This window comes from Botryllus schlosseri, chromosome 8, assembly GCF_051294905.1.
Source record: "Botryllus schlosseri isolate E-star chromosome 8, Bs_hap1, whole genome shotgun sequence".
NCBI lineage: Eukaryota > Metazoa > Chordata > Ascidiacea > Stolidobranchia > Styelidae > Botryllus > Botryllus schlosseri.
Window position 1 is genome coordinate 25,082,027 of NC_137243.1, and position 23,611 is coordinate 25,105,637.

At 42.3% G+C, this 23,611-nt stretch overlaps 1 protein-coding gene and 2 long non-coding RNA genes across 4 annotated transcripts in view; 2 read left to right on the forward strand and 1 right to left on the reverse strand.

Annotated features, from left to right (window-relative positions):
- The window catches only part of LOC145445442 (signal transducer and activator of transcription 5A-like), a 44,514-nt gene extending 39,334 nt beyond the window's left edge, over nucleotides 1–5,180 (reverse strand). For both annotated transcript variants that reach the window (XM_080323633.1, XM_080323632.1), the window contains exons 1-3: nucleotides 4,067–5,180; nucleotides 3,100–3,196; nucleotides 2,876–3,041 (exon numbers count right to left, since the gene is read on the reverse strand). In XM_080323633.1, coding sequence (XP_080179759.1) covers nucleotides 2,876–3,041; nucleotides 3,100–3,196; nucleotides 4,067–4,303 — 500 coding nt within the window. In that variant the 5' untranslated portion in view covers nucleotides 4,304–5,180. The remainder of the gene's footprint in view (nucleotides 1–2,875; nucleotides 3,042–3,099; nucleotides 3,197–4,066) is intronic.
- A 1,615-nt stretch (nucleotides 5,181–6,795) lies between these two features.
- On the forward strand, nucleotides 6,796–8,790 carry LOC145445443 (uncharacterized). The gene is made up of 2 exons (XR_013917023.1): nucleotides 6,796–7,321; nucleotides 8,558–8,790. It is a non-coding gene; the product is annotated as an uncharacterized LOC145445443 (long non-coding RNA).
- A 2,218-nt stretch (nucleotides 8,791–11,008) lies between these two features.
- On the forward strand, nucleotides 11,009–13,601 carry LOC145445444 (uncharacterized). The gene is made up of 2 exons (XR_013917024.1): nucleotides 11,009–12,080; nucleotides 12,819–13,601. It is a non-coding gene; the product is annotated as an uncharacterized LOC145445444 (long non-coding RNA).
- The last annotated feature ends 10,010 nt before the right edge of the window (nucleotides 13,602–23,611 follow it).

Below are 23,611 nucleotides of genomic sequence, written 5' to 3' on the forward strand. Positions count from 1 at the left end.
GCAATTAAATAGGTACCGGTATTGGTGCTAAAAATATCGACTCGAGTCGCGGTTTTTTGAAGACTTGACTTGACTCGAGTCATTTTTTCAAATGCATAAAATAACTCGACTCGAGTCAGATTTTGTATTGACTCGACTTGTACTCGAGTCATTAAGCCCATTTACATGGTCGTTTGGGTAGGCTTCGAAGCTGACTCGTCGTTTCGACTCTCTCGTTTTTGAAAAAGAGAAAAAGGCAAACTGCTTCAATCCGTCTTAAGCTCGATCCGTTCCACAGAGTCGGTTGGAGACGACTTGAGCAGTACCGGTACTTGAAAACGAATCCTGACTGCAGCTACATAGTAACATTTCGTGTTCAAATTTCATGATACCGGCACGTATTTAAACTGGGTGAAGATGAATGCTCTATCAATACATAATACTGCTTTTCTACTATGCTCGTGGTCCTACTTGTTCAGCGTCACAACTTATGAAGCGACTATAGCCAACATCATAACTTGCACAGTTCACTATCAGAAAAATATATACACGGTGTATTTGGCCATTCTAGAGTTGCGTAAAAGTATTTCTGGATATTTCAACTGTCTTAACATATTCGCGAGCTGAATCCCAAAGTGCTGTGTACCACTCGAGCTGCGACGAACATGACCATGTAAACTCGGTCGGATTTACAGCACTTAGGCAAGCCGCCTGATGACGGCACTCCAAGACGACTTGGCTTCAATATGACTTGACCATGTAAATGGGCTTATTGTGCATTAGGGGTGTTCAAAAAACTTTTTTCCCAGATCAAAACAAATGAAAAAGACATTTCTGCCACTTCAGGCATAACTGGAACACGATTTTTGGTCACGACCGTGTGACGAAATTGGTCACCGTAAATACTATTATTTCAAAAATGACCGAAATTTCAATTTAACTGACCTCGGCTTCTACTGGATGGAATTGAGTCAAATTTGGTGTACAACGTATTTCTGGGTAACCTGACGATTTGACAACGAAGCCGATGAAATGTGGAAAAAAAGTTTTTTTTCGAACACCCCTATTGTGCATGTTTCGAACCAAGTCATATGACTCGAGACTAGGACGGCCAAGACAGATATTTCATTGTAACTTCGAAGAATGATATGTTACCATATTATTGGTGTTTCGTCTATCAGTCCTGGAAATAGGGCAAAGAACTGTTGGGACTGAGGAAAATTACTATATTTTAAATGCGAGTCATTTTTGTCAGTAGACCAGAGTTGAAAGAGTGGGTTGAACTGGATTGAACTGAAAACTGAACATTGAACATAATGACTTGGACTCGAGTCAAAACACTATGGCCCGTATTCAAGAAACCTTACTCAGTGCTCAAACTCATTTTGCGTCAACATTGCGTAAGAATCGGTATTCAGAAAGCGAAGCGAGAGAGCGAGTTTGAGTTCGACTGGAGTCGAACTTGGCGCTCTTTCGAGTTCTACTTTTGTGGTTATGGTATTCAATGACGATCTGAGGTTGGAGTCGATCTCGAAATGCGGCGTTTGAGCAAGCGTTTTCCGAGTCAAGCCGTGGGCAGGCTCAAGGCCTTACTCATTCCCTTTTTTACGGTTTGGCCCTGAATATATTGCGGAAATTGCGCTGTGAGCATGTTTGGTGCCTGAATTCACAATTTCAACTGTAATATATAGCACCGTTATAAAAAGGAAATCATGTTCTAGCGCCGTATGGCTTCATCGTTGGCTGCGTAGGCTATTCCCAAATCGGCGGACATTTTCATCAGAAAGGTTTCCGATGGATTCGCAAAATCGGTTAATTCCTCACAACGCTCTGTTTTTTCACTTAATATAAAACGTAGCATCAGGATATGTAGAAACGAATAAAGGATGAATGTTACTGAAAATCCACACACAAGCTGTTGTCCACAATAGAGATCACCCAATCCTAACAAGAGCCGAATCCTCGGCGATGCGGACATATGCAATACACGATTGTAGATGACCTGGCGCTTTATGAATGTACGCAATGTTAGATTATCGCAATACAGTTGATAAAATCGTCCGTCCCTGCGTATGGCGGAAATATCAACAACGCAGTACCAATACCCGTCATCAGTAATCCAATAAATAGCTTGTGTTTATGCCTTAAGACTTCAGGATGAAGTCTGGTGTTTCATTATTTGAAAATATTTGCTTTGGCTACTACAGTATGTCAAATAGTCATGTTATTGAGCGGTGTTATTTCGTCTATACATCTAGCGTATAATTCTAATATAAAGTGTTGACGTAATTGAAGGCGATACTAGGCAACCAACATCACATCCAAACCCGCGGATTGCCAGATCGCGAGCAATTAACAAAACCGCAGACGTCTGCAAGCAGTCATCAAGCTGTCAAATTTATCGAGTAAAGACTCGAAACCGAGCAACGCTCGAAATCCTATCCGAATACCAAATGCTCTCTCGAATCGAACTGGACTCAGCCTTTGCTCCGTCGAGCACGCCTTGAGTTTGAGATAGAGACGTGTCTCTGAATACGGGCCTATGACTTGGACTCTACCCGACTAGCAGACTTGGACTCGGATTTGACTCGGTGGTGAATTGAAAATGTCTCGACTTGACTCGAGTGAAAACTATAAAAGTGAGATTGACTTGTGACTCAGAACCTTTTGACGCGGTTACAACCCTGGGCATTATTGTGTTTGTGGTCGCATGAAGGCGCATATTCAAACTTTCAACATCTTTCATACTGTTATGATGTTATCCGTATAATGTGTGATACTCGAGTACCCGACTCGCCACCTAATACTCGATTCAGAATCGAATCTGCCGTAACTAACAGTGCCTATAAGAATGCTTTTTCTACAACATTAGGATTGTGTGTAAAAAAAAACTTACCAACGCATTAGCTCCAAGATTTCATTCATGCGTTTTCGTATAGTGAAGTCGAATTCAGTATCTCGGCTGTCCAGCCACATACGATCGATATGCCGTCTAATAACTTCGCTACCGTCGCGCATCAAGTCATTAATTTTATTCCACTGATCACGGTACGGACTTCCACCTGCAACAAACCAATCACATCAACGTTTCCATTGGGACTGGACACCGTAAATACATACAGTCACAGGTGATGTTTTCAGGGGCTGGCTGGACTTCGGGGACATTCATAAGAGGCTTGAGTATGTAGTCCCAAGGGTCCATGTCATCTGCAGTGCCCTGTCAAAATGTTTGGAAGTAATTAAAATATGAAGATACCGATGAAGGCATATAACTTTAATATAGCATATTCATACTGGAATAAACCCAAATATTTTCGGCTGACACTTGTCAGGGGCAACGGTCATGTCAGCAACTAGTAGAGTCAGTTTCGCTTCATTAATCCTACAACTTAATGACTCACATCAACAGAATGGCTATCTGAGATGAAATATTCTACTGTGCAAACTCATTTTAATTGTCAAATTGCCTCCCAAAAAATTAAAAAGTTGGAAAAATAAGGTCAATCGGCATGACTTCAAATGTTTGCAAATATCCATTTTTACAGTTAGGCTATATACAATTATACATAACCACTATATCCCAGAGCAACTTCAAGATGAGCCGCTGGTTGAAAATGACGAGGATAGACGTTATATCGTCAAAAAAAATCTGAGTCTCAACTTTGGTGGAATATATGCTGCGATCATAATCAATGAGGTCGGTGCCCGTTATTATACCATTCACCACGTATTTTCAAAACACAACCACGTATTTCAAGAAATACCGCCACAGAATTCGCTACCGTCTACCCAACGCCCGCATAAATAGTGTGATGTCAATTTGTTGCTGTTTGTCACGAACCTGCAGTTAATATTTGCAAAACACTGAACTAAAACAGGGGGGTCCATGGGGGTATTTGATGGAATCCTATCACTACAATCCCTGTATTGACGTAGACTACTGTTCCGAGAAGGCATCATGAAAAAGAATCGCACATATTTACCCAGTATTTTCAAACGAAAACTTATCGTCTTGTAGAATATTTATCGAATATGCATCAGGATAGGTCAATTCCCACATAATATAATATATGGAAGATAAGCTTACTAGATCCGACGCAATACCGGCCTCATTCGTTTCAGTTTGAGAATGATTGCTTGGCGCTTGACTTCTCTGATACATATTAAGCGGCTGTTGGTTGACCAAGTCTCCACTTACAAAAGACGTTTCGTATAATGGATTCGTGATAGGATAGTACGCATGCTCAGAGTTTGAGGAATATACGGGGTCCATTGGAGATTCTCCTCTGATGTTCGTAGGTAGATATAGGTGTTCGTTCATCATCACAAACAGTTTCAGAGCATGCAGCAATCAAGCAGCTTAATCATATAAACAGAAATACTAATCTCACACACAAAAGAACTATGAAAACAATATGCAGCAGTTAGGTAAATTTGTTAGAGCAATTCAGTAACGAATTATGTAGAAGTAAATATTCACAGTCAAGGTAACAACACAGAACAGGACATCCATTTCATACTGTATTTATACCGGTCAAGGTCACATAGCTGTATCTCTTTAACTATGATATTAATTGTTCCCACAAATAGCGACATACAATCCTTAACCTCGCACAGTGTAGGCCTAGTAATACTAATGTAAAGCATTGACAATAAAACCTATTGGCGCCTGGCGGGATATGTGAATCTTGGCACAGAAAAGAATTGACGGTTGCGTACATCAGAATTCTGCAGTTGACCACGAATACATAGAAGTTATCAACATTACAGATCACAAATAAAGACTCAACTCTAATTGATAAATCTACAAGGCATATTCATATCATTATGGCCTGCTATCAGTGGACTGTTCCTTACATCAACTGTATTGTCGATATTCTAACCAAAAGTAAATGATGTTGCAACGGAACTGTAATATATGCATCATCATCACAGTTACATAACATAGCTCTGCTTTTCCCTACATTCTTAAACACACAAGGAAGGGAAATTTCCAAGGTTTATTTACCAAGTTCGATAACAATTGGTGTGTACATTGCGTCATAGAACAACTATTGGTAAGTAAGATAAGTAAATCAATATTGCGCCAGTGTTACCGACACAATAAGAAACGTCAAATCGGACTGGTATGCCTGGTAATATTAATGTAAAGCATTTACAAAATTGATAATAGATAGAATAACTGGAGTAGTGGATTGACTCGACTAACTGGAGTAGTGGATTGACTCGACTATGTTCATATAAATAAATGCTAGTAAGAAATAAACATGTGTTGGCATCTACTTAATTGATTAAAGTTGACCCGGCAGTTGGGATACTCAACAATTTTTATCAAAGGTTCAGATAAAGAAGTTTGAAATTTGCTAATGTCCGTTTTAACTCTCATGAAATAATTTGCAGTCATCCAAATGTTTTATGGTGTGACTATTAACAAAATCTGGTAAATGGTATTATTAGCAAAAGCCAAGGTTGTGACCAAGTCACCAGGTTCCGAGTCACAAGTCAATTTGATATTTATAGTTTTGACTCAAGTCAGCTTGAGTCATTTCCAATTCATGAGGGTTCGAGTCCGAGTCCAAGTCATAGTATTTACTGTTCATTATCGAGTTCAAGTGAGGTTCAACTCACTTCTGTGAAACTCTAGGGTGATATCGTAGGCCTCGGATTCATCATATAGGCTACTGATTTTTCTCACTCTGAATATGATGATCCAAACAGATAAAACACAGTTTCTGGGCCTATTTTTCAATTATCAGTCCTGATATACGCTACTTGAATAAGTGATATAGAATATGTCCATTCATATGACTTAGTCGAGTCATGCGGAATGATTCGAGTACAAGTCTAGTCAATACACAAATTGACTCGAGTCAAGTCATTTTTCATTTGTAGCAAGATGACTTGAGTAAGCGAGAAATTGTGACTCCAGTTCAGTAATGACTCGAGTCATTACAGCCCCGGCAAAAGCAATAAGCGTAATGCAATTATTGTTTTATTAGTCGAATCAACGATAATGGTTTGATTAAAAAAACAAGTAGTCTAAATATGTCCAGATCCAACACTGAATAGGTCTTCATTCGAACCGTGGACCACCAGTTGAGCATCCCGGCCCTACAGGTTACTCAGTCAATTCAAAACCTTGCCTACGCCTATTTATCAAATTTTACATGAAAAAATAGGACCACTGAGCTTTGACACTTGTAGCCACTTAACCAAACAACAAGTTACCAGACTTGTCAAAATGTCAATACATGAATGCTTGGATGTATGAATTGAACTTCCTTCCTATGAAATAGGGCTTACTAATACAACAACCCCAAGGTCAAGATGCATATTTAATGTAGATAGTAGGTAGTCGAGGCATTGCTGGTGTCAGTATCAGCATCAATTTAATAATAGGCATGCACACTGAATGAAAAGTATAGCAGAGAATATAAAGGCAAGCGACAAATTGATGTGGCGGAAGGCGAAATCGATATGTTAGGTTGTGGTCCGGTGATCCTGAAGGCTGACTAGTATTCTGACTAGCAGTCATTCCTTTTCATTAGCAGGCTATCAAACAGTCGTCAAGCAAGTGCACATTCAAGTCAAAATACAGGCAATTTCTTCTGAATGAATTTTAGTCAGCCCTCAACATTTACCGGACCACGACCTGACTTATGGATCTCGCCTTATCATTTTAAATTATCTTCTTTTACTCTCATCCAGTGTGCATGCCTCCTATTTACATCACCTGGGCCCTGGTGGGTGTCTGATCTCAAAGACTACTCCAAGTCGTTTCGGCACCTTCCTATCTTCCATTGTATTCGCAGTCTTGGGGCATCCCTAAAAGACGGAGAAGCGGAGGCAGCGGAGACAGCGGAGGCAGCGGAGAATGGACCCTAAAACGCGGAAGCAACGGAGACGGCGGAGAGAGCCAAAAATGCCGATTCCTAAAAGACGGAGATAGCGGAGGAAGCGGAGAGCGGAGCTTTCGGTCATTAACCTTTACAGACATACGCGACATAGCGGACGGATACTGAAAGCGGAGTTCGGGACCCCGCGAAATGGACATAGCGGACGGTTATATAATATAGAAAGCGGAGATCAGGGCGTATCGGAAGATGTTTCGAAGCAGTGGAGAATAACGGAGAAGTCAGCCATGCGAGTTCAAGGCCAATTTGGCGACTGATTGCCCGTCGATGAGATGACATAGCGGGCGGTTATATAATACAAGGAAAGCGGAGATCGGGACGTATCGGAAAATGTTTCGAAGCAGTGGAGAATAACGGAGAAGTCAGCCGTGCAAGTTCAAGGCCAATTTGGCGACTGATTGCCCGTCGATGAGATGACATAGCGGGCGGTTATATAATACAAGGAAAGCGGAGATCGGGACGTATCGGAAAATGTTTCGAAGCAGTGGAGAATAATGGAGAAGTCAGCAGTGCAAGTTCAAGGCCAATTTGGCGACTGATTGCCCGTCGATGAGATGACATAGCGGACGGATACTGAAAGCGGAGTTCGGAGCCCCGCGAAATAGACATAGCGGACGTATACTGAAAGCGGAGTTCGAGGCTCCGCGAAATAGACATAGCGGACGGTTATATAATATAGAAAGCGGAGATCATGGCGTATCGGAAGATGTTTCGAAGCAGTGGAGAATAACGGAGAAGTCAGCCGTGCAAGTTCAAGGCCAATTTGGCGACTGACTGCCCGTCGATGAGATGACATAGCGGACGGATACTGAAAGCGGAGTTCGGAGCCCCGCGAAATAGACATAGCGGACGGATACTGAAAGCGGAGAACTAGGCGTATCGGAAGATGTTTCGAAGCAGTGGAGAATAACGGAGAAGTCAGCCATGCGAGTTCAAGGCCAATTTGGCGACTGATTGCCCGTCGATGAGATGACATAGCGGATGGATACTGAAAGCGGAGTTCGAGGCTCCGCGAAATAGACATAGCGGATGGTTATATAATATAGAAAGCGGAGATCATGGCGTAACGGAAGATGTTTGGAAGCAGTGGAGAATAACGGAGAAGTCAGCCATGCGAGTTCAAGGCCAATTTGGCGACTGACTGCCCGTCGATGAGATGACATAGCGGACGGATACTGAAAGAGGAGTTCGGAGCCCCGCGAAATAGACATAGCGGACGAATACTGAAAGCGGAGATCAGGGCGTATCGGAAAATGTTTCGAAGCAGTGGAGAATAACGGAGAAGTCAGCCATGCGAGTTCAAGGCCAATTTGGCGACTGATTGCCCGTCGATGAGATGACATAGCGGGCGGTTATATAATACACGGAAAGCGGAGTTCGGGGCGTATCGGAAGATGTTTCGAAGCAGTGGAGAATAACGGAGAAGTCAGCCATGCGAGTTCAAGGCCAATTTGGCGACTGATTGCCCGTCGATGAGATGACATAGCGGATGGATACTGAAAGCGGAGTTCGGGGCCCCGCGAAATAGACATAGCGGACGGTTATATAATATAGAATGCGGAGATCAGGGCGTATCGGAAGATGTTTCGAAGCAGTGGAGAATAACGGAGAAGTCAGCCATGCGAGTTCAAGGCTAATTTGGCGACTGATTGCCCGTCGATGAGATGACATAGCGGACGGATGCTGAAAGCGGAGTTCGGGGCGTAGCGAAATATATTTCGAAACAGCAGAGAATAACGGAGAAGTCAGCCATGCGAGTTTCAGGCCAATTCGGTGATTGCTTGCCCATCGATGAGATGACAGCGGACGCGTTTCGTATGACAATTTAACTGATGATAGTTGTGGAATATTATACTGAACTACTTTCTACTTTACAAAAACCGAATTGCAAATGTAATTAGTTCATCCAGAATACTGTTCAGGTAGATTTTGAAGTAATTGCGAAACATTACCACTTCAGTAAGTACGGGAAATAGCCCAAATCTACTTGATTACCCCGAAAAAGTAAAAATATTCAACATATATAATATCTGAACAACGTGATGTGATAAAGCAAAAATAACGTCAGATTCGTATTCAGCGCCATCAAATTAGGTATAATTGACCCGAAGAAGTCCTGGCGAAAAAATCATGTAGATCTGCGTTATTGGTGCTGCGGCGTGCGACGCCATCAAACCAGGAAATTGGCCCGTGAGCACATTCTAGTTTGAGACCTCTGCAATAGTGACTATAATGCGAACTCCGTAACAACTTGCTATGAACCTAATATCGGTGCATTTTGCCTGGCCTTTACAATCCACCTTTGCTCGACTCGATCTTCTCCTTATTTGCTAACACATGTCACTTCATTAACGAAATATCTTTTACAAATTATATACAGATGTTACCAAAATGAAACGAAGAAAATATATACAGTCATGATAAAAGGTTAAATAAAAGTTCACGGCTGAATTTTAGCAGCTAAGCAGTTTCTCCACTGCTTCGAAATATCTTCCGACACGTCCCGATCTCCGCTTTCCTTGTATTATATAACCGCCCGCTATGTCATCTCATCGACAGGCAATCAGTTGCCAAATTGGCCTTGAACGCGCATGGCTGACTTCTCCGTTATTCTCCACTGCTTCGAAACATCTTCCGATACGCCTAGTTCTCCGCTTTCAGTATCCGTCCGCTATGTCTATTTCGCGGGGCTCCGAACTCCGCTTTCAGTATCCGTCCGCTATGTCATCTCATCGACGGGCAGTCAGTCGCCAAATTGGCCTTGAACTTGCACGGCTGACTTCTCCGTTATTCTCCACTGCTTCGAAACATCTTCCGATACGCCCTGATCTCCGCTTTCTATATTATATAACCGTCCACTATGTCCATTTCGCGGGGTCCCGAACTCCGCTTTCAGTATCCGTCCGCTATGTCGCGCGTGTCTGTAAAGGTTAATGACCGAAAGCTCCGCTCTCCGTTTCCTCCGCTATCTCCGTCTTTTAGGAATCGGCATTTTTGGCTCTCTCCGCCGTCTCCGTTGCTTCCGCGTTTTAGGGTCCGTTCTCCGCTGCCTCCGCTGTCTCCGCTGCCTCCGCTTCTCCGTCTTTTAGGGATGCCCGCAGTCTTGTGATTTTAGAAATGATGGAATTTTATGAATAAAGTGGAACTTGAGCTAGTCCTTTTCATCGCCAGTGAGATAGTGTAATGCGTCCGGCTTTTCGATCGGTAGGCCGTGTACGACGTACGTTCGATCACCGGCCGGGTCATACCAAAGACTAGATAAATGGTACCAGCAGCAGCAGCTTAGCTGCAAGGCGCTCAGCATCCACGGCTAGCATGGAGGAGATAAAAAACGGTGGTGCAGAATAGGTGACCTAACGGTCGTATCGCATCTCCATCGTCAAAGCATCTCGATGGTGCAGACGAAACACAATATCATCTCTCACTAGTCTCATTCATGTGGGTGTCTGATTTGAAAGACTACTCCATACTCCAAGTCGTTTCAACACCTTCCAATCTTTTCATTGTTTCGCAGTCTTGATACTGTTACTGGCTTACTGGCCTAGGCCTACGATCCGTAGCTGCAGCCGCTCAGCCTAGTTATGCAGCAATGTTTACGTTCGTTAAAATGCAGCTGAGCTTAATTTAACTGCTGCATTCATGATCGCCCACTAGCGGCAATTATATTTGCCAGTGTTGACCAATACCGAGAAAACCATTACCGAGAATGGACATTACCGAGAATGCCATTACCGAGAATGGACATTACCGAGAACGGACATTACCGAGAATGGTCATTACCGAGAATGGACACCACCGAGAATGGACATTACCGAGAATGGCCAATGTCAAGAATATAGCTTACTGGGACTGACATTGTCGAGAAATTGATACCTGAGCATCGATACCGGATGTGGCAACGCCGTGATGCACTCACACGGCCTGTGCATATGCATAACATGCCTGCATTGCATATATTGCATTCTCGGTAATGTCCATTCTCGGTGGTGTCCATTCTCGGTAATGTCCATTCTCTGTGGTGTCCATTCTCGGTAATGTCCATTCTCGGTGGTGTCCATTCTCGGTAATGGCATTCTCGGTAATGGTTTTCTCGGTATTGTCCGGACACCAGTTCGCAGGCATTTCTATTTTCAATGCACGATTTTCATTTTTGCTCACGAGCGCCGCCATTATGGTCAACAGAGATGAGCATGGATTAGGATTAGGTTTTGAAAAAGCAGGATTTGTGAAATTTTGTTGGATTTGGATTGGATTAGATATTTTTTTCAGAACGGATTAGGATTGGATTTATCTATTTTGTGGGAGATTGAAATGTCGTGTGGCGAATGGCGACAAACTTTATTCAAATCAGTTATTAATGTGCTTATAGTTACTAGGTAATACTGAATCAAGTGAATCGTTGGTTGTAAAAGAAAATTTTCGAATCCCTCCATTGCATAAATTAGTTTTTTTTCTGAATTTCCAGTTGGAATCGGATTAGGATTGGACATGGACTTGAATATGAAAAAGTTATGGATTAGGATTTGGATTTGAAGGTTCGGATTTGGATTGGATTAGGACATAGAAATTTCAAATCCGCTCATCTCTGATGGTCAAGGGATGGCGGTCGGTGAATCTTGCTTCGTGCGCGCAGATGGCAGTTTTGGAGTTGGTTTCGCTATTTATCTCCGTGGGTTGTCGATATGATGCTAAATTAAGATAAATAGCATGTTTATTATTAGCATGGAATCTTTTTGTTAGCGAAAAACAGCCGATTTCAGCCGTTTTACGAAGTTTTTCGGTACTGGTTTGTGACAACTCACGAGAAGTCGAGAACATCATGGCATATCAGCTTGACTTCTAAGATAATTATAGTGCATATATATTTATAAAATGGCTGGTCATAACGGATATATTTATGTAATTTAAATTAGTGAATTTATTCCTGTAATACAGTTTTATGTTTGATATGAACAGGTTGATTTCTTGCAAAGAACTTTTGCGATAAACAATCTATATATTTTACTGTATTGCCTGTGAGATAACAGACATGAATGCAGATGCGGGATCGTAGACTGTGACAGGAAGATCACACTATAATTGTTGTGTTCTGAAATGCAATAACGACTAAGAAAGGCCATGAAACTATCTTTTCACATGCAGAAATGGATATAAAAAATTAGATCTGTAGTCGGGTTGAATTTTGAAGTGAGTAAATTACCAGAAGTGTTTCAATCCGATCATACTCTCTCCTGTTCTATCGTGATAATGTTGCTAGTGACTTTTGTCTAGATAACTGGAAATACACGTGTTTGTGGGGAGCATTTTAATGACGAGGATTATATACTGAAGTCTTGGTACATAGTAGATAGGTCTCTTATGTGTGAGAGATTCCAATATTATTTAAAACTATTTCGCGAACTCGGCACATCAATTGGGTGGAAGGGAAAGTCCAATAACTACATGATACTGCCTTTCCAACTATATGTAGAGTGCATTGCAGCAAAAAATATAACTTGCACAACTCAGTATCAGGAAATATGTCCAAGGTGTGCTTGGCCATTCTAGAACCTTTAAAAGTATTTATGGTTATTATGATTAGTGCAGCAAAATCCCGAGCTCAATCCCAAGCTGCTGTATCACCTGAACAGCGACAAACATTATGACCGAACATTATTAGTGATATTAGTGTGTGGCAAGCTGACAGACATTTTATCCAATTCGGCTCATTTGTTATTCGGGTGATTGTTTACTTTGAATTTTTTTCTGCATTTGGTTATACCACCAGCACCAACTATTTAGTAAAAGGAACTCTATTACTTGAAAAACGTAGATGTACTTGAATAACTGCCATTGTTAGTTGATCGTAAATATACCGTAAGTCCGTAACTATAAATGTGTTCATTTCTGTCGGCATGTTATTAATGCATCTAACTGTATTTGCAGTGGACATCATACTCCAGAAGAAATTTCTGGTCCAAGTAGCACTGATCAGATTCCACATCTACAACAGCCATTGCTGGATCAGTGGATCATGCATATTGTGAAGAAAAATCATCTAAAGCAAAGGAATAATTCAGGATTTAAGTAACGAGCTGGAGAAGCTGATTTTGTGCACGATTCAAGGCATCCGATGATATATGTTTCCGTAATATTCTGGATTTTCAAGTTATGGGATTGGTTTTGAAGTTTTTGATATAGTCAATAGTCAACATAGTCATATAGTCATCAACAGCTGCAACTGTTCCACTTTTATCAGCTGTTAAAAATGATCTCAGAAGTGGTATATTGAAGAATTTCAAGCAAAGGCAAATTCAAAAACTCTGCCATTGCAAGACGAACTGTTTTGATTTGTTTGTCGGATTCACCAAAGCTTTGTAGTGAAAGACCTTGGTGTTCGATTCAACTTGTCAACTGCATCTGTTAGCGGGTTATCGATAACTTGGGCAAATTTTTCATATTTTACTCTTGGGGAAATTGACAATTTGGGTGAGTCGAGAGAAAATTAGAGAACATATGCCCCTATCCTTCAGGTGAGGAAATTATGGTAGCACACATGTTAATAATGCTTGATTGGGATCGCGCCACATGGCCTTAGTGGCTACATGCACACAAGCTTGATTGGTATCGCGCCACATGGCCAAAGTGGCTACATAAAGTCATGTCTGCTTTATATCGCTAATCCATTCATTTTTTAACTGCTCAATAAACAAAACAAGTAACATTCAACAGTTCTGTTGGGTATTGTATATTGACAAATTTATCCGCCATTTGCTAGGAGCTAGCCAGTTATGCACAAAGCTTATCCGGTACACAACTGGGAGTGAGCGGCTTGGTGTCCACCGTGGAGAACAAAGTCTAAACCCAGGTAAAATGAAAGATCTCCGGGTGGCCATGACCCTTTCATATCCCGCAAATGGGCAAGGTGTCCTTGACAGTTCTAGTTTTATCATCAGATTTCGAAATATCCTTGTGGCTGGTCGATGAGGCAAATCTGCACCTAGAACATAAAATACTGCAGCAGTATATGGTGCACTTGACAATCATCGAACTGGGGCAGTCAGGCAGTGCAACTGGGAACATTGCAATGACAGCAATTTTTAGTCATATTGTAAATCTTCGTATTTGTTTGTTACTAAACAATTTGTTGACTAGTTATTTAATTTTAGTTGCCAGCACAATTTTTTGATTTGACAATATGCAATATCAAGCATTGACCCCAATAACACTGCTGATACTGACATGCTCAAACTCATCAGGATCACAGATGATACTTGCAAAGTCAAGAAGTCTAATTCTCAAAGCCAGTTAGGAGCCTATAATTTGAGTGTTTGAATAAATCTACCAAGGACCCCTGCTAGTATAAATTACAACATACCTCTAAAATCTCATATGTCAGATTCAGCGAATAATTTATAGCCTTTGCTATTTCCATTACCTCTCGATTCGCTGGCAATCCTGTCTACGTCGGCAAAACTGAACTCTGGTAGATCCGTCAACAACTAAGAAAATAGAAGCTCCATACATTGCTGTGTAAATTGTTACTGTTACTAGTGACATCAGAAGAGAAGTCAGCAGCAGTTCAGTTAAGGCTAATTCCATTATAATTTAGCAAATTTTTTGAGATTTGTAATGCATACTCTCAGAATTGTCCAATATTTATATATGTTGTTCTTTTTTGAATTCCAAGTTTATTAAAAAAAAAAAAATTGAAAAACGTTCAGCGGTTCAAAAGATATTGCGATTTAAAATCCTCTCGTCACTAGGTGGCGCTACTTTCAAAAATCTTTGAAATCGATATTTTTCGCTTAAATGATGGTAGAGAACCAATTAAAATGTCCAATTAACCAATTCTGGGGCCAAGGAATTCAATAAAACCAACTGTTTCGCCCTAAACTCAATGAAAAAAAAGTTACGGATGAAAAAAAAAATGGGGGGGACGGGCTTGAAAATGTCTGTGGGATACGGCCTACACAAAAAAAAATTATTGTGAAATGTGCTTTCAAGGAGTATGGTTGATAAAAAGCTTGATTTTAAATTCCCCAGTTATTCCACCGTGAAATATGCATTACATAAAAATTTCATGGTCCCAACCCATATCCCTGCTCACCGTAAATACTATTATCACCAGTCAAATATATGAATAAATTTATTAGTTTTGGTTTTTGAAATTTCTCAAGTAGAATCCGTGCTGAATCACCGCATCAACAAATAATAGAAGCAAGTAACAAAAAACATATTTACAATTGATCTTGAAATGTGGCAAGTCGACGATCCAAAATGCATGCCAAACACGAAACAATAAATATGTTCGGATTTTTGACTTTTGACTATACTAAGAGACAAAATGCAATTTCAACATATTTATTGTTTCGAGTTTGGCATGCATTTTGGATCGTCGACTTGCCACATTTCAAGATCAATTGTAAATATGTCTTTTGTTACTTGCTTCTATTATTGTTGATGCGGTGGTTCAGCACGGATTCTACTTGAAAAATTTCAAAAACCAGAACTAATAAATTTATTCATATATTTGACTGGTGATAATAGTATTTACGGTGAGCAGGGATATGGGTTGGGACCATGAAATTTTTATGTAATGCATATTTCACGGTGGAATAACTGGGGAATTTAAAATCAAGCTTTTTATCAACCATACTCCTTGAAAGCACATTTCACAATAATTTTTTTTTGTGTAGGCCGTATCCCACAGACATTTTCAAGCCCGTCCCCCCCATTTTTTTTTTCATCCGTAACTTTTTTTTCATTGAGTTTAGGGCGAAACAGTTGGTTTTATTGAATTCCTTGGCCCCAGAATTGGTTAATTGGACATTTTAATTGGTTCTCTACCATCATTTAAGCGAAAAATATCGATTTCAAAGATTTTTGAAAGTAGCGCCACCTAGTGACGAGAGGATTTTAAATCGCAATATCTTTTGAACTACTGAACATTTTTCAATTTTTTTTTTTTTAATAAACTTGGAATTCAAAAAAGAATAACATTTGTAAATATTGGACAATTCTGAGGGTATGCATTACAGCCCCTGTTAAATTATAATGGAATTAGCCTTAAAGCAAAAATACAGTCCCACGCTAAGGCTTCTCAAACAGCTATAATGAAGAAGTAGGGTCTGGATTTCACTAGCAATGACATGAAATCAGGCATTAGTGGTGTTGCAATAACCAACAACTCATGCATTCGCAGTAACGAGCCGCCATAAAGGAGAAGTACTGCAATATTTCTGCACACAATGGTAGCCTTATGGAGGCAAAATTACGACCGCCATCCCTTCATAGGTGGCGCTAGAGCGGTGAGAATCGTCCATTGTTCCACACACACATTGTACAATGCGACACACGAGATACAATGTGAACGGTTAGGAACTGAAGTGGTCCTGGCGGAATTTCGGCGGAATGTTTGCACTGAGGTGAAACACGGCAATGATATATCATTGAACACGGCGAATGATCACGTCAAATATTATGGTGAACGAATAGTGAATATTAACCATGGGCGTATAAAGTGGTCGGAAATGTCGACTTCTCGGGTGGAATTTTCGACTAATCACGACTAATTTATTGGAAAACTGAATTTGAAGACAAATTTGATGCAGTGTTATTTCCACGTTATTCGCTATTTTATTAAATCATAAAATTCTCACACAAACGGTATTGGTTTGTTCTTCATTACAAAATGATTTTCAGAGTCTATATCAGTGGTTCCCTAACTTTTTGGGTGTGAGGGCCAAATTTAGAATTTCAGAGTACGGTTGGGGCCGCACGAATACTACGGCTATGAAACGGACCCAAACAGTCATCATGGCTATTTCGGAGTAGTTTTATTGCCCTGGCGAGATTTCAAAACTGTACACTGTTTACCGCTACTAATCTGCTGCATTGGGTGTCCGTTGAGTGAATCAGCTTTCCTCGCCTAAACGCGCAAAGCGCGAGAATTTTTTTTTAGTTTTTCATGACTGAATCGGTCAATATGATCCGGAATTGCATGTATTGCTATCTATTTTCATCCTGTCTCTGTTCTCGTAATCTGATTTACCGTTAGAGCTGAGTGAGGTGTGTTTGAAAAGATATAGGCCCCCTTAATAGGCCTAGTAATTAAACATCTCCGGGGGTATACCCGTTGGCAGGAACGTAGCAGCACTTCTTCATGACCCCGGGCTCCCATCGGGTGATAAACTGACCCCGCATCACGTTGTTCGCTTTTGCCACGAAATTAAAGTTGTATTGTTTAGTGAGACACCGCGACGCGCGAATATTTCGATAATTCATGATAAAATCGGTGAATGAGATCGGGAATTGCATGGTTGTCCTCTTTTCCCACGTAATCAGATTGACCGGTAGAGCTGAGTGAGGGCTGTCTTTGAAACTGCAGACCCCGTAAAATTAAACATCTTCGGGCGGGTGAACCCCTAGGTATGACTTCTTTACATGATGTTATTTCGTGACCTCCTATCTATACTACATCAAAAAATGTAGAAGTGCCCAAACCTACTGCGGGATGAAGATCGGTCTGTCAGTCTGCGATTGTATACGGCAAGTCCGTGGTCTACGGCTAGCAGCTTACAGTATATACTTAACTGGCAGTAGCTGACACGAACGTCCGGTGTAGTTCTTGACTGTAGTTCAATAGACACAAACAATTGCCTTTTCCAGGTATATTGTACGGACGATTATATCAATTCGGGTATAAGCAGTAGGTTAGCGTATATGGCGGATTGGTGTACCGCACATACCCTCTCGACGTCGGACGAACGATTAACAATCATTGCTGATCATTGTGCGCGACGGTGTCTGCATTCCGACTATTTAAAGAAGACCTTCGTTAGATGCACGCCGGCTTTTTATCTGACGATCGACCGACGCTGCACGACCAACGCTGTATATTTTATCCAATGTTTTATCCTTAGTCTGTTCGAGTTTATGTTGTACAATAAAGTGCTGGCCAACGTATATCCGCAGACTCTCTGTTGCGGACCCTAGAGGGAACGCGGCGTATAGTCCATACTCAGGTAGCGTGCCATAGCGCGCCATACTTTTGGTGACCCCGACGTGATCTACCGCCTGACGTGATCCAAACTCATTCTTGAAGACGACGCGATTACAGCCCGACGTGATGTCTACAAGAAGTCGCCGACGACGTGCCGTGCAAGATGAACGACAGGAGCTTGCTGCCCAGCCTTTCAGCGCCCATCTGCGGGGAGCTATGCCTGTGGTGCAATTCTGGTCGCATGCACCGGAGTCCTGGTTTGTGTCTGCAGAAGCTGCATTCCAGTCTTATGGTGTCGACGATGATGTTGCCCGGTACAACTACGTTTTGCGCTGTCTTGATGGAAATCAACTTGAATCTATCCGAATGCGGCTTCCTGGCATCGAGAACCCCGATTGCTTTGTAATTTTACGTCAAATCCTGCTGGATGAATACACTGTCCCGCTACGAGATCGTGTTCAAGAGCTATATAGTGGACGCTGCCGTGGTTTGAAACCGTCAGAGATACTCAAGAAGCTGAGGAGTGCCACGGGAATGTCCCATGGAGGGCCTGGTGTCGACTGCTACCTCCGGGAGGCCTTCCTGCACCACTTGCCTGATTCCTTAGCCAATATTTTATCATCACACGTAACTGATACCGCGGATGAACTAGCTGTACGAGCTGACAATATCTACGCCCGTGGGTCTCATCATACTAATCATCAAGCGCCCGGTAACCCTGACTTGTATCAGATGCGAAGAGAAATTTCAAGCCTGAATCGTGACGTTAGACAGCTTCAATCTCGACTGCCTGTAAGGAATACACTTCCTGTCCATGTGCCTCCACGACCGACCTATGCCGCTGGTGTAACAGCTCGTCACCACCCTCGCTTCGAAGACGTGCATACTGACCCTGGGCATCGAAATCCCGTTCCTCGTAATGACTGGCGTACCGACGTCCCTCCGCGAAGCCGGGAATGCGGTCTCTGCTATTATCACGAACGGTTTGGTGATCGCGCACGAAATTGTCGCCCTGGTTGTGTACGCTACGAATCTGCTCGTCCTTTTTTAGACAGAGGTACGGCGTAGGATTCCGTCCACGCCGTGCAGATCCATTGGTTGTTTCGCACAACTCTCATAATGTGTCTCTATTACATGTACAGGACGAAATTTCTGGAACTGAATTTTTAGTAGATACAGGTGCATCCGTTTCGCTCATGCCCAGCACATGGCAAGATCGTCGTAACAAAGACCGTGGACCAAACCTGTATGCAACGAACGGCACCGCTATTCCGACTCGTGGTACGAAATCTCGCAAGATCCGACTCTCAAACGGACACACGTATGATTTTGTATTCTACGTAGCTGATACAAAAATTGCGATAATAGGAGCTGATTTCCTGGAGGAGTTCTCTTTCGTAGTCGATATTAGAAATAACGTAATGTTGGACCCAAATTCGAACACTCTCGTGAGAGGTAGGAAGAAACCTGCGTCTGTTTTCGGCCTCAACTTAGTCTCGCCCCACCATAAGCAACCATATGCAGATATCTTGAAGGAATTCAAAGATTTGACCATACCGAAGATTGCGTCCCTACGTGGTAAGCATGGCACTGTACACCGGATATTAACTACTGGCGGTCCTGTGCGTTCGCGTTGTCGCCCACTACAGCCGTATTTGAGACGCAAGGTAAGGGATCGATTGGACGAACTTTTAGCGTCCGGAGACATTGTCCGTTCAAAATCGCCGTATGCGTCACCTATTACCGTTGTTCCTAAAGGTGAAGACGATATTAGGATTTGCGTCGATTACCGTAAGTTAAACAATCAAACAATCAAAGATCGCTGGCCAGTCCCCTTTTTACGAGACTTCACTAACGAATTGCACGGTTGCAGCATATTCAGCAAGATTGATTTACAGAAGGCGTACCGTCAGATTCCTCTCCATCCCCAGGACCAAGAGAAGGCCGCGTTTATTTGCCCTGAAGGACTGTTTCAACCAACTACCATGCCGTTCGGATTGACGAATGCATGCAGCACTTTTAGCCGTTTTATCTCAGAGGTTACATCCGGAATCGAACATATTTTCGTGTTTTTAGATGACATTTTAATCGCCACCCGCACTGAACAGGAACATTTGACGACGCTCAGAACACTGTTTTCGAAGCTCCGTGAGTTTGGTCTGGTTATTAACGTTGACAAGTGCGAATTTGGTAAAAAGGAAATAGAATTCCTTGGACATTTGGTTGGTCTCGAGGGAATCCGTCCCCTGCCTGCAAAGGTTGATGTGATAACAAATTACCCTCGCCCAGATAACGTAAAGCAACTACGATCCTTTCTCGGCCTTGTGTGTTACTATCATCGATTTGTGAAAGACTGCGCAACTATATTGAAGCCGCTCTACGATATAGCAAATCAATCATCCAACAAACGCAGACGTATTGTATGGTCGGACTCCGCATTGTCAGCATTCGACCGCATCAAATCTGATCTCTCGGGTAATGCATTACTTGCCCATCCTATTCATGACTCGGAACTCTCTCTAGTCGTGGATGCAAGTGAAGTAGGAATGGGTGCAGTTCTGCAACAGCAACACAAAGGTATATGGTCACCTCTTGGGTTTTATTCGAAGACCCTTAATCGTACCCAACGAACGTATTCGGCATTCGATCGCGAGCTCTTAGGAGCGTATTCTGCTATTAAACATTTTCACGTTCAATTGAAAGGCAGGAAATTTCAACTAGTCACCGATAATGATGGTCTCGTTAAAGCATTGCAGAACCCTACTGAAAGACTCATCGCGCGTCAATCAAGACAATTAAGGTTCATCACAGAGTTTACGAGCGACGTCCGTCACATCAAGGGATCGCTGAACACTGCAGCCGACACTCTTTCAAGATTAGAAGTCAATGTGGTTTTTCCAGATACTGTACCGATCTCTGCACAGATGCTGTTTGACGCCCAGAAGGACGACGACGAATTGCGAGATCTACTGTCGAACTCCAACGACCATTCTTTGGATCTTGTGGAGGTAACAGTTGAAGGGTTGCACGGCCCCGTTATTTTCGACAGGTCGCTGCCTGGCAAACATCGCCCGTTCGTGCCGCATTCTTTGCGCGACGCAGTGCTCAACGGACTTCACAACATTTCTCATCCTAGCATTAGAGCGACTACGAAGCTGATAACGGACCGGTACGTATGGCCTCATATGAAGCGGCACATAACCAAGTTTGTTCGACAGTGTCTTCCGTGTCAGCGCTCGAAGATAACCCGACATACTCGAACGCCAATAACCAACCTTCCGGTGCCCTCTGAACGTTTTCATACCGTAAATGTTGATATCCTTTCTTTGCCTAACAGTTGCGGTTTTTCATATTTATTGATGTGCATTGATAGATTTTCTCGTTGGCCGGAGTGTATCCCTATGTGTGATATGCGCACTCAAACAGTCATTGACGCTTTTAACCTCGGCTATATATCTAGATTCGGCGCACCCAGGAAACTTATAACTGATCGAGGTAGCCAATTTACGTCTAACGAATGGTCCCAACTTATGCAATTGCTTGGAATTCATCATATTACTACCCTAGCCCGTAAACCTGAGCAAAATTCAATGGTCGAAAGATTTAATCGCACGTTAAAAGACGCGTTGCGTACAAAGGAGAGCCCGTCCGATTGGTATCATAATTTAGGCTTAGTACTCTTGGGGTTGCGTTGTGCAATAAAAGAGGATTTAGGGTACTCGTCTTCCGAATTGACTTATGGTACTTCATTACGCTTGCCTGACCAATTAGTTGATCCCGTTCCGTGTAGGAATAGCACCGACAATCCAACCTTCGTGAGCAATATGAGACGATTCTTTTCGGCCATTGGCCAAACTTCCACTAATTTTCACTGTAACCCAAAGTCACAAGTTCCCAATAATTTAACCACTTGCACCCACGTTTTTCTAAGGATTGACGGCTCACGACGATCACTTGACCCTGTTTATACTGGTCCGCACAAAGTGTTGAAGCGCACTCCGAAGTGTTTTATTATCGAGACTAGTAAAGGTCATTATGACGCCTCCAACTGATCGTTTGATTCCGGGTCGGTTGCCCTTGCAATGTTTTGAAAACTCACAATCCAATGATACCGCCCAGAACGCAACCCTTCCCGAATCTCAATCTACAACGATTACGAATAGTGGTCGTGTTGTCAGAACACCCAGTCACTTGCAAAATTTCGTACTCGCACCAGTGTTTGAAATGCAGATTTGAATTTTTTTATCGCTTTGTCGTGTCTCACTGTTATCACCCTTCGCTATGTACTGAACATGTATTGTTATTCGATGTGTGTATTATACATGCTTGGTTGCTATGCTATTTCACTCCGTTCTAATGATTTTTTTTCCTCGATCTGAATCGCTCTCATCCGGTACCTAAAGCTTTTCCAAGCGGGGGGACCCTTATGGCGGATTGGTGTACCGCACATACCCTCTCGACGTCGGACGAACGATTAACAATCATTGCTGATCATTGTGCGCGACGGTGTCTGCATTCCGACTATTTAAAGAAGACCTTCGTTAGATGCACGCCGGCTTTTTATCTGACGATCGACCGACGCTGCACGACCAACGCTGTATATTTTATCCAATGTTTTATCCTTAGTCTGTTCGAGTTTATGTTGTACAATAAAGTGCTGGCCAACGTATATCCGCAGACTCTCTGTTGCGGACCCTAGAGGGAACGCGGCGTATAGTCCATACTCAGGTAGCGTGCCATAGCGCGCCATACGTACATGAGTCTCACTGAGTCAATCTTTGATATGCACTGGGGTATAACTATGCGATAAGTCACGTGATGTAGTATTATACCATAACAGATATAGGAGACAGAAGGGGCCAGAGCCCCACACTGTCCCATCAAAGACGGAGTGATAACGATATTCCAATCACACAGGTAACTGAATAGAACAGAGGCACTAATATGAAATGCAATAACTACAATACAGTAACGGTACAATGTGCGGGTTGAAGGTAGCACGTGGTCACCATGAGAGGTCGAATCCCATGTCCAAGAAATCATTAGATAGCGGCATGGGTTGGAAAAAGCAAAAGGTTTTTTTGTATTAATATAAGAAATAAAGAACAATAAAGTAAAGGGCGAGTAGCGTCATAACCACCGCGCGATGCGTGCAGAAAGTGAATGTGTGCAGCGTGGCATACATGAAAGACGGTTTTAAGGAGTCATCGGAAATCCCGTATCGGCGAGTACGGGTTTACAAGAGCCGAATCACTCAACTCGTTAATCGACAATTAGGGGGGGCGAATTATTCTTGGAGTGATGCAAGGGGACTGAGACATGATGAAGTCATATTATGCGAATTTTATGCCAGAGTAGTGAGAAATCGTTAACAGTGAAATCTGTGGCGTGAGAATTTGGCGTGAAAAAGCCGTGTCTGAGTCTAGTCATGAATAAAAAAAACGAAACCAAATCCAATTAATGACGCGGGGCTGCCGACAAAGAGCGGTAGTTTTGGTCGCCAAGCAAAATACATGCAAGCATAAAAGGGGGAATAATAAAACACACTAAAATTGGTCCTCTGAGGGATAAATCAATGTCCAGCCATCCGGCAACCATTAGGGGATGTGACGATCACATGTGCCGCTAATGGCGCGAATGGTAAAGTCCGTTCGTCATGTTATGTCGAAGAACGAAAGTTATTTACAAAGCCGTGCGAAAAAAAAACCGCCAAATTGCCGAAATATTTACAGAA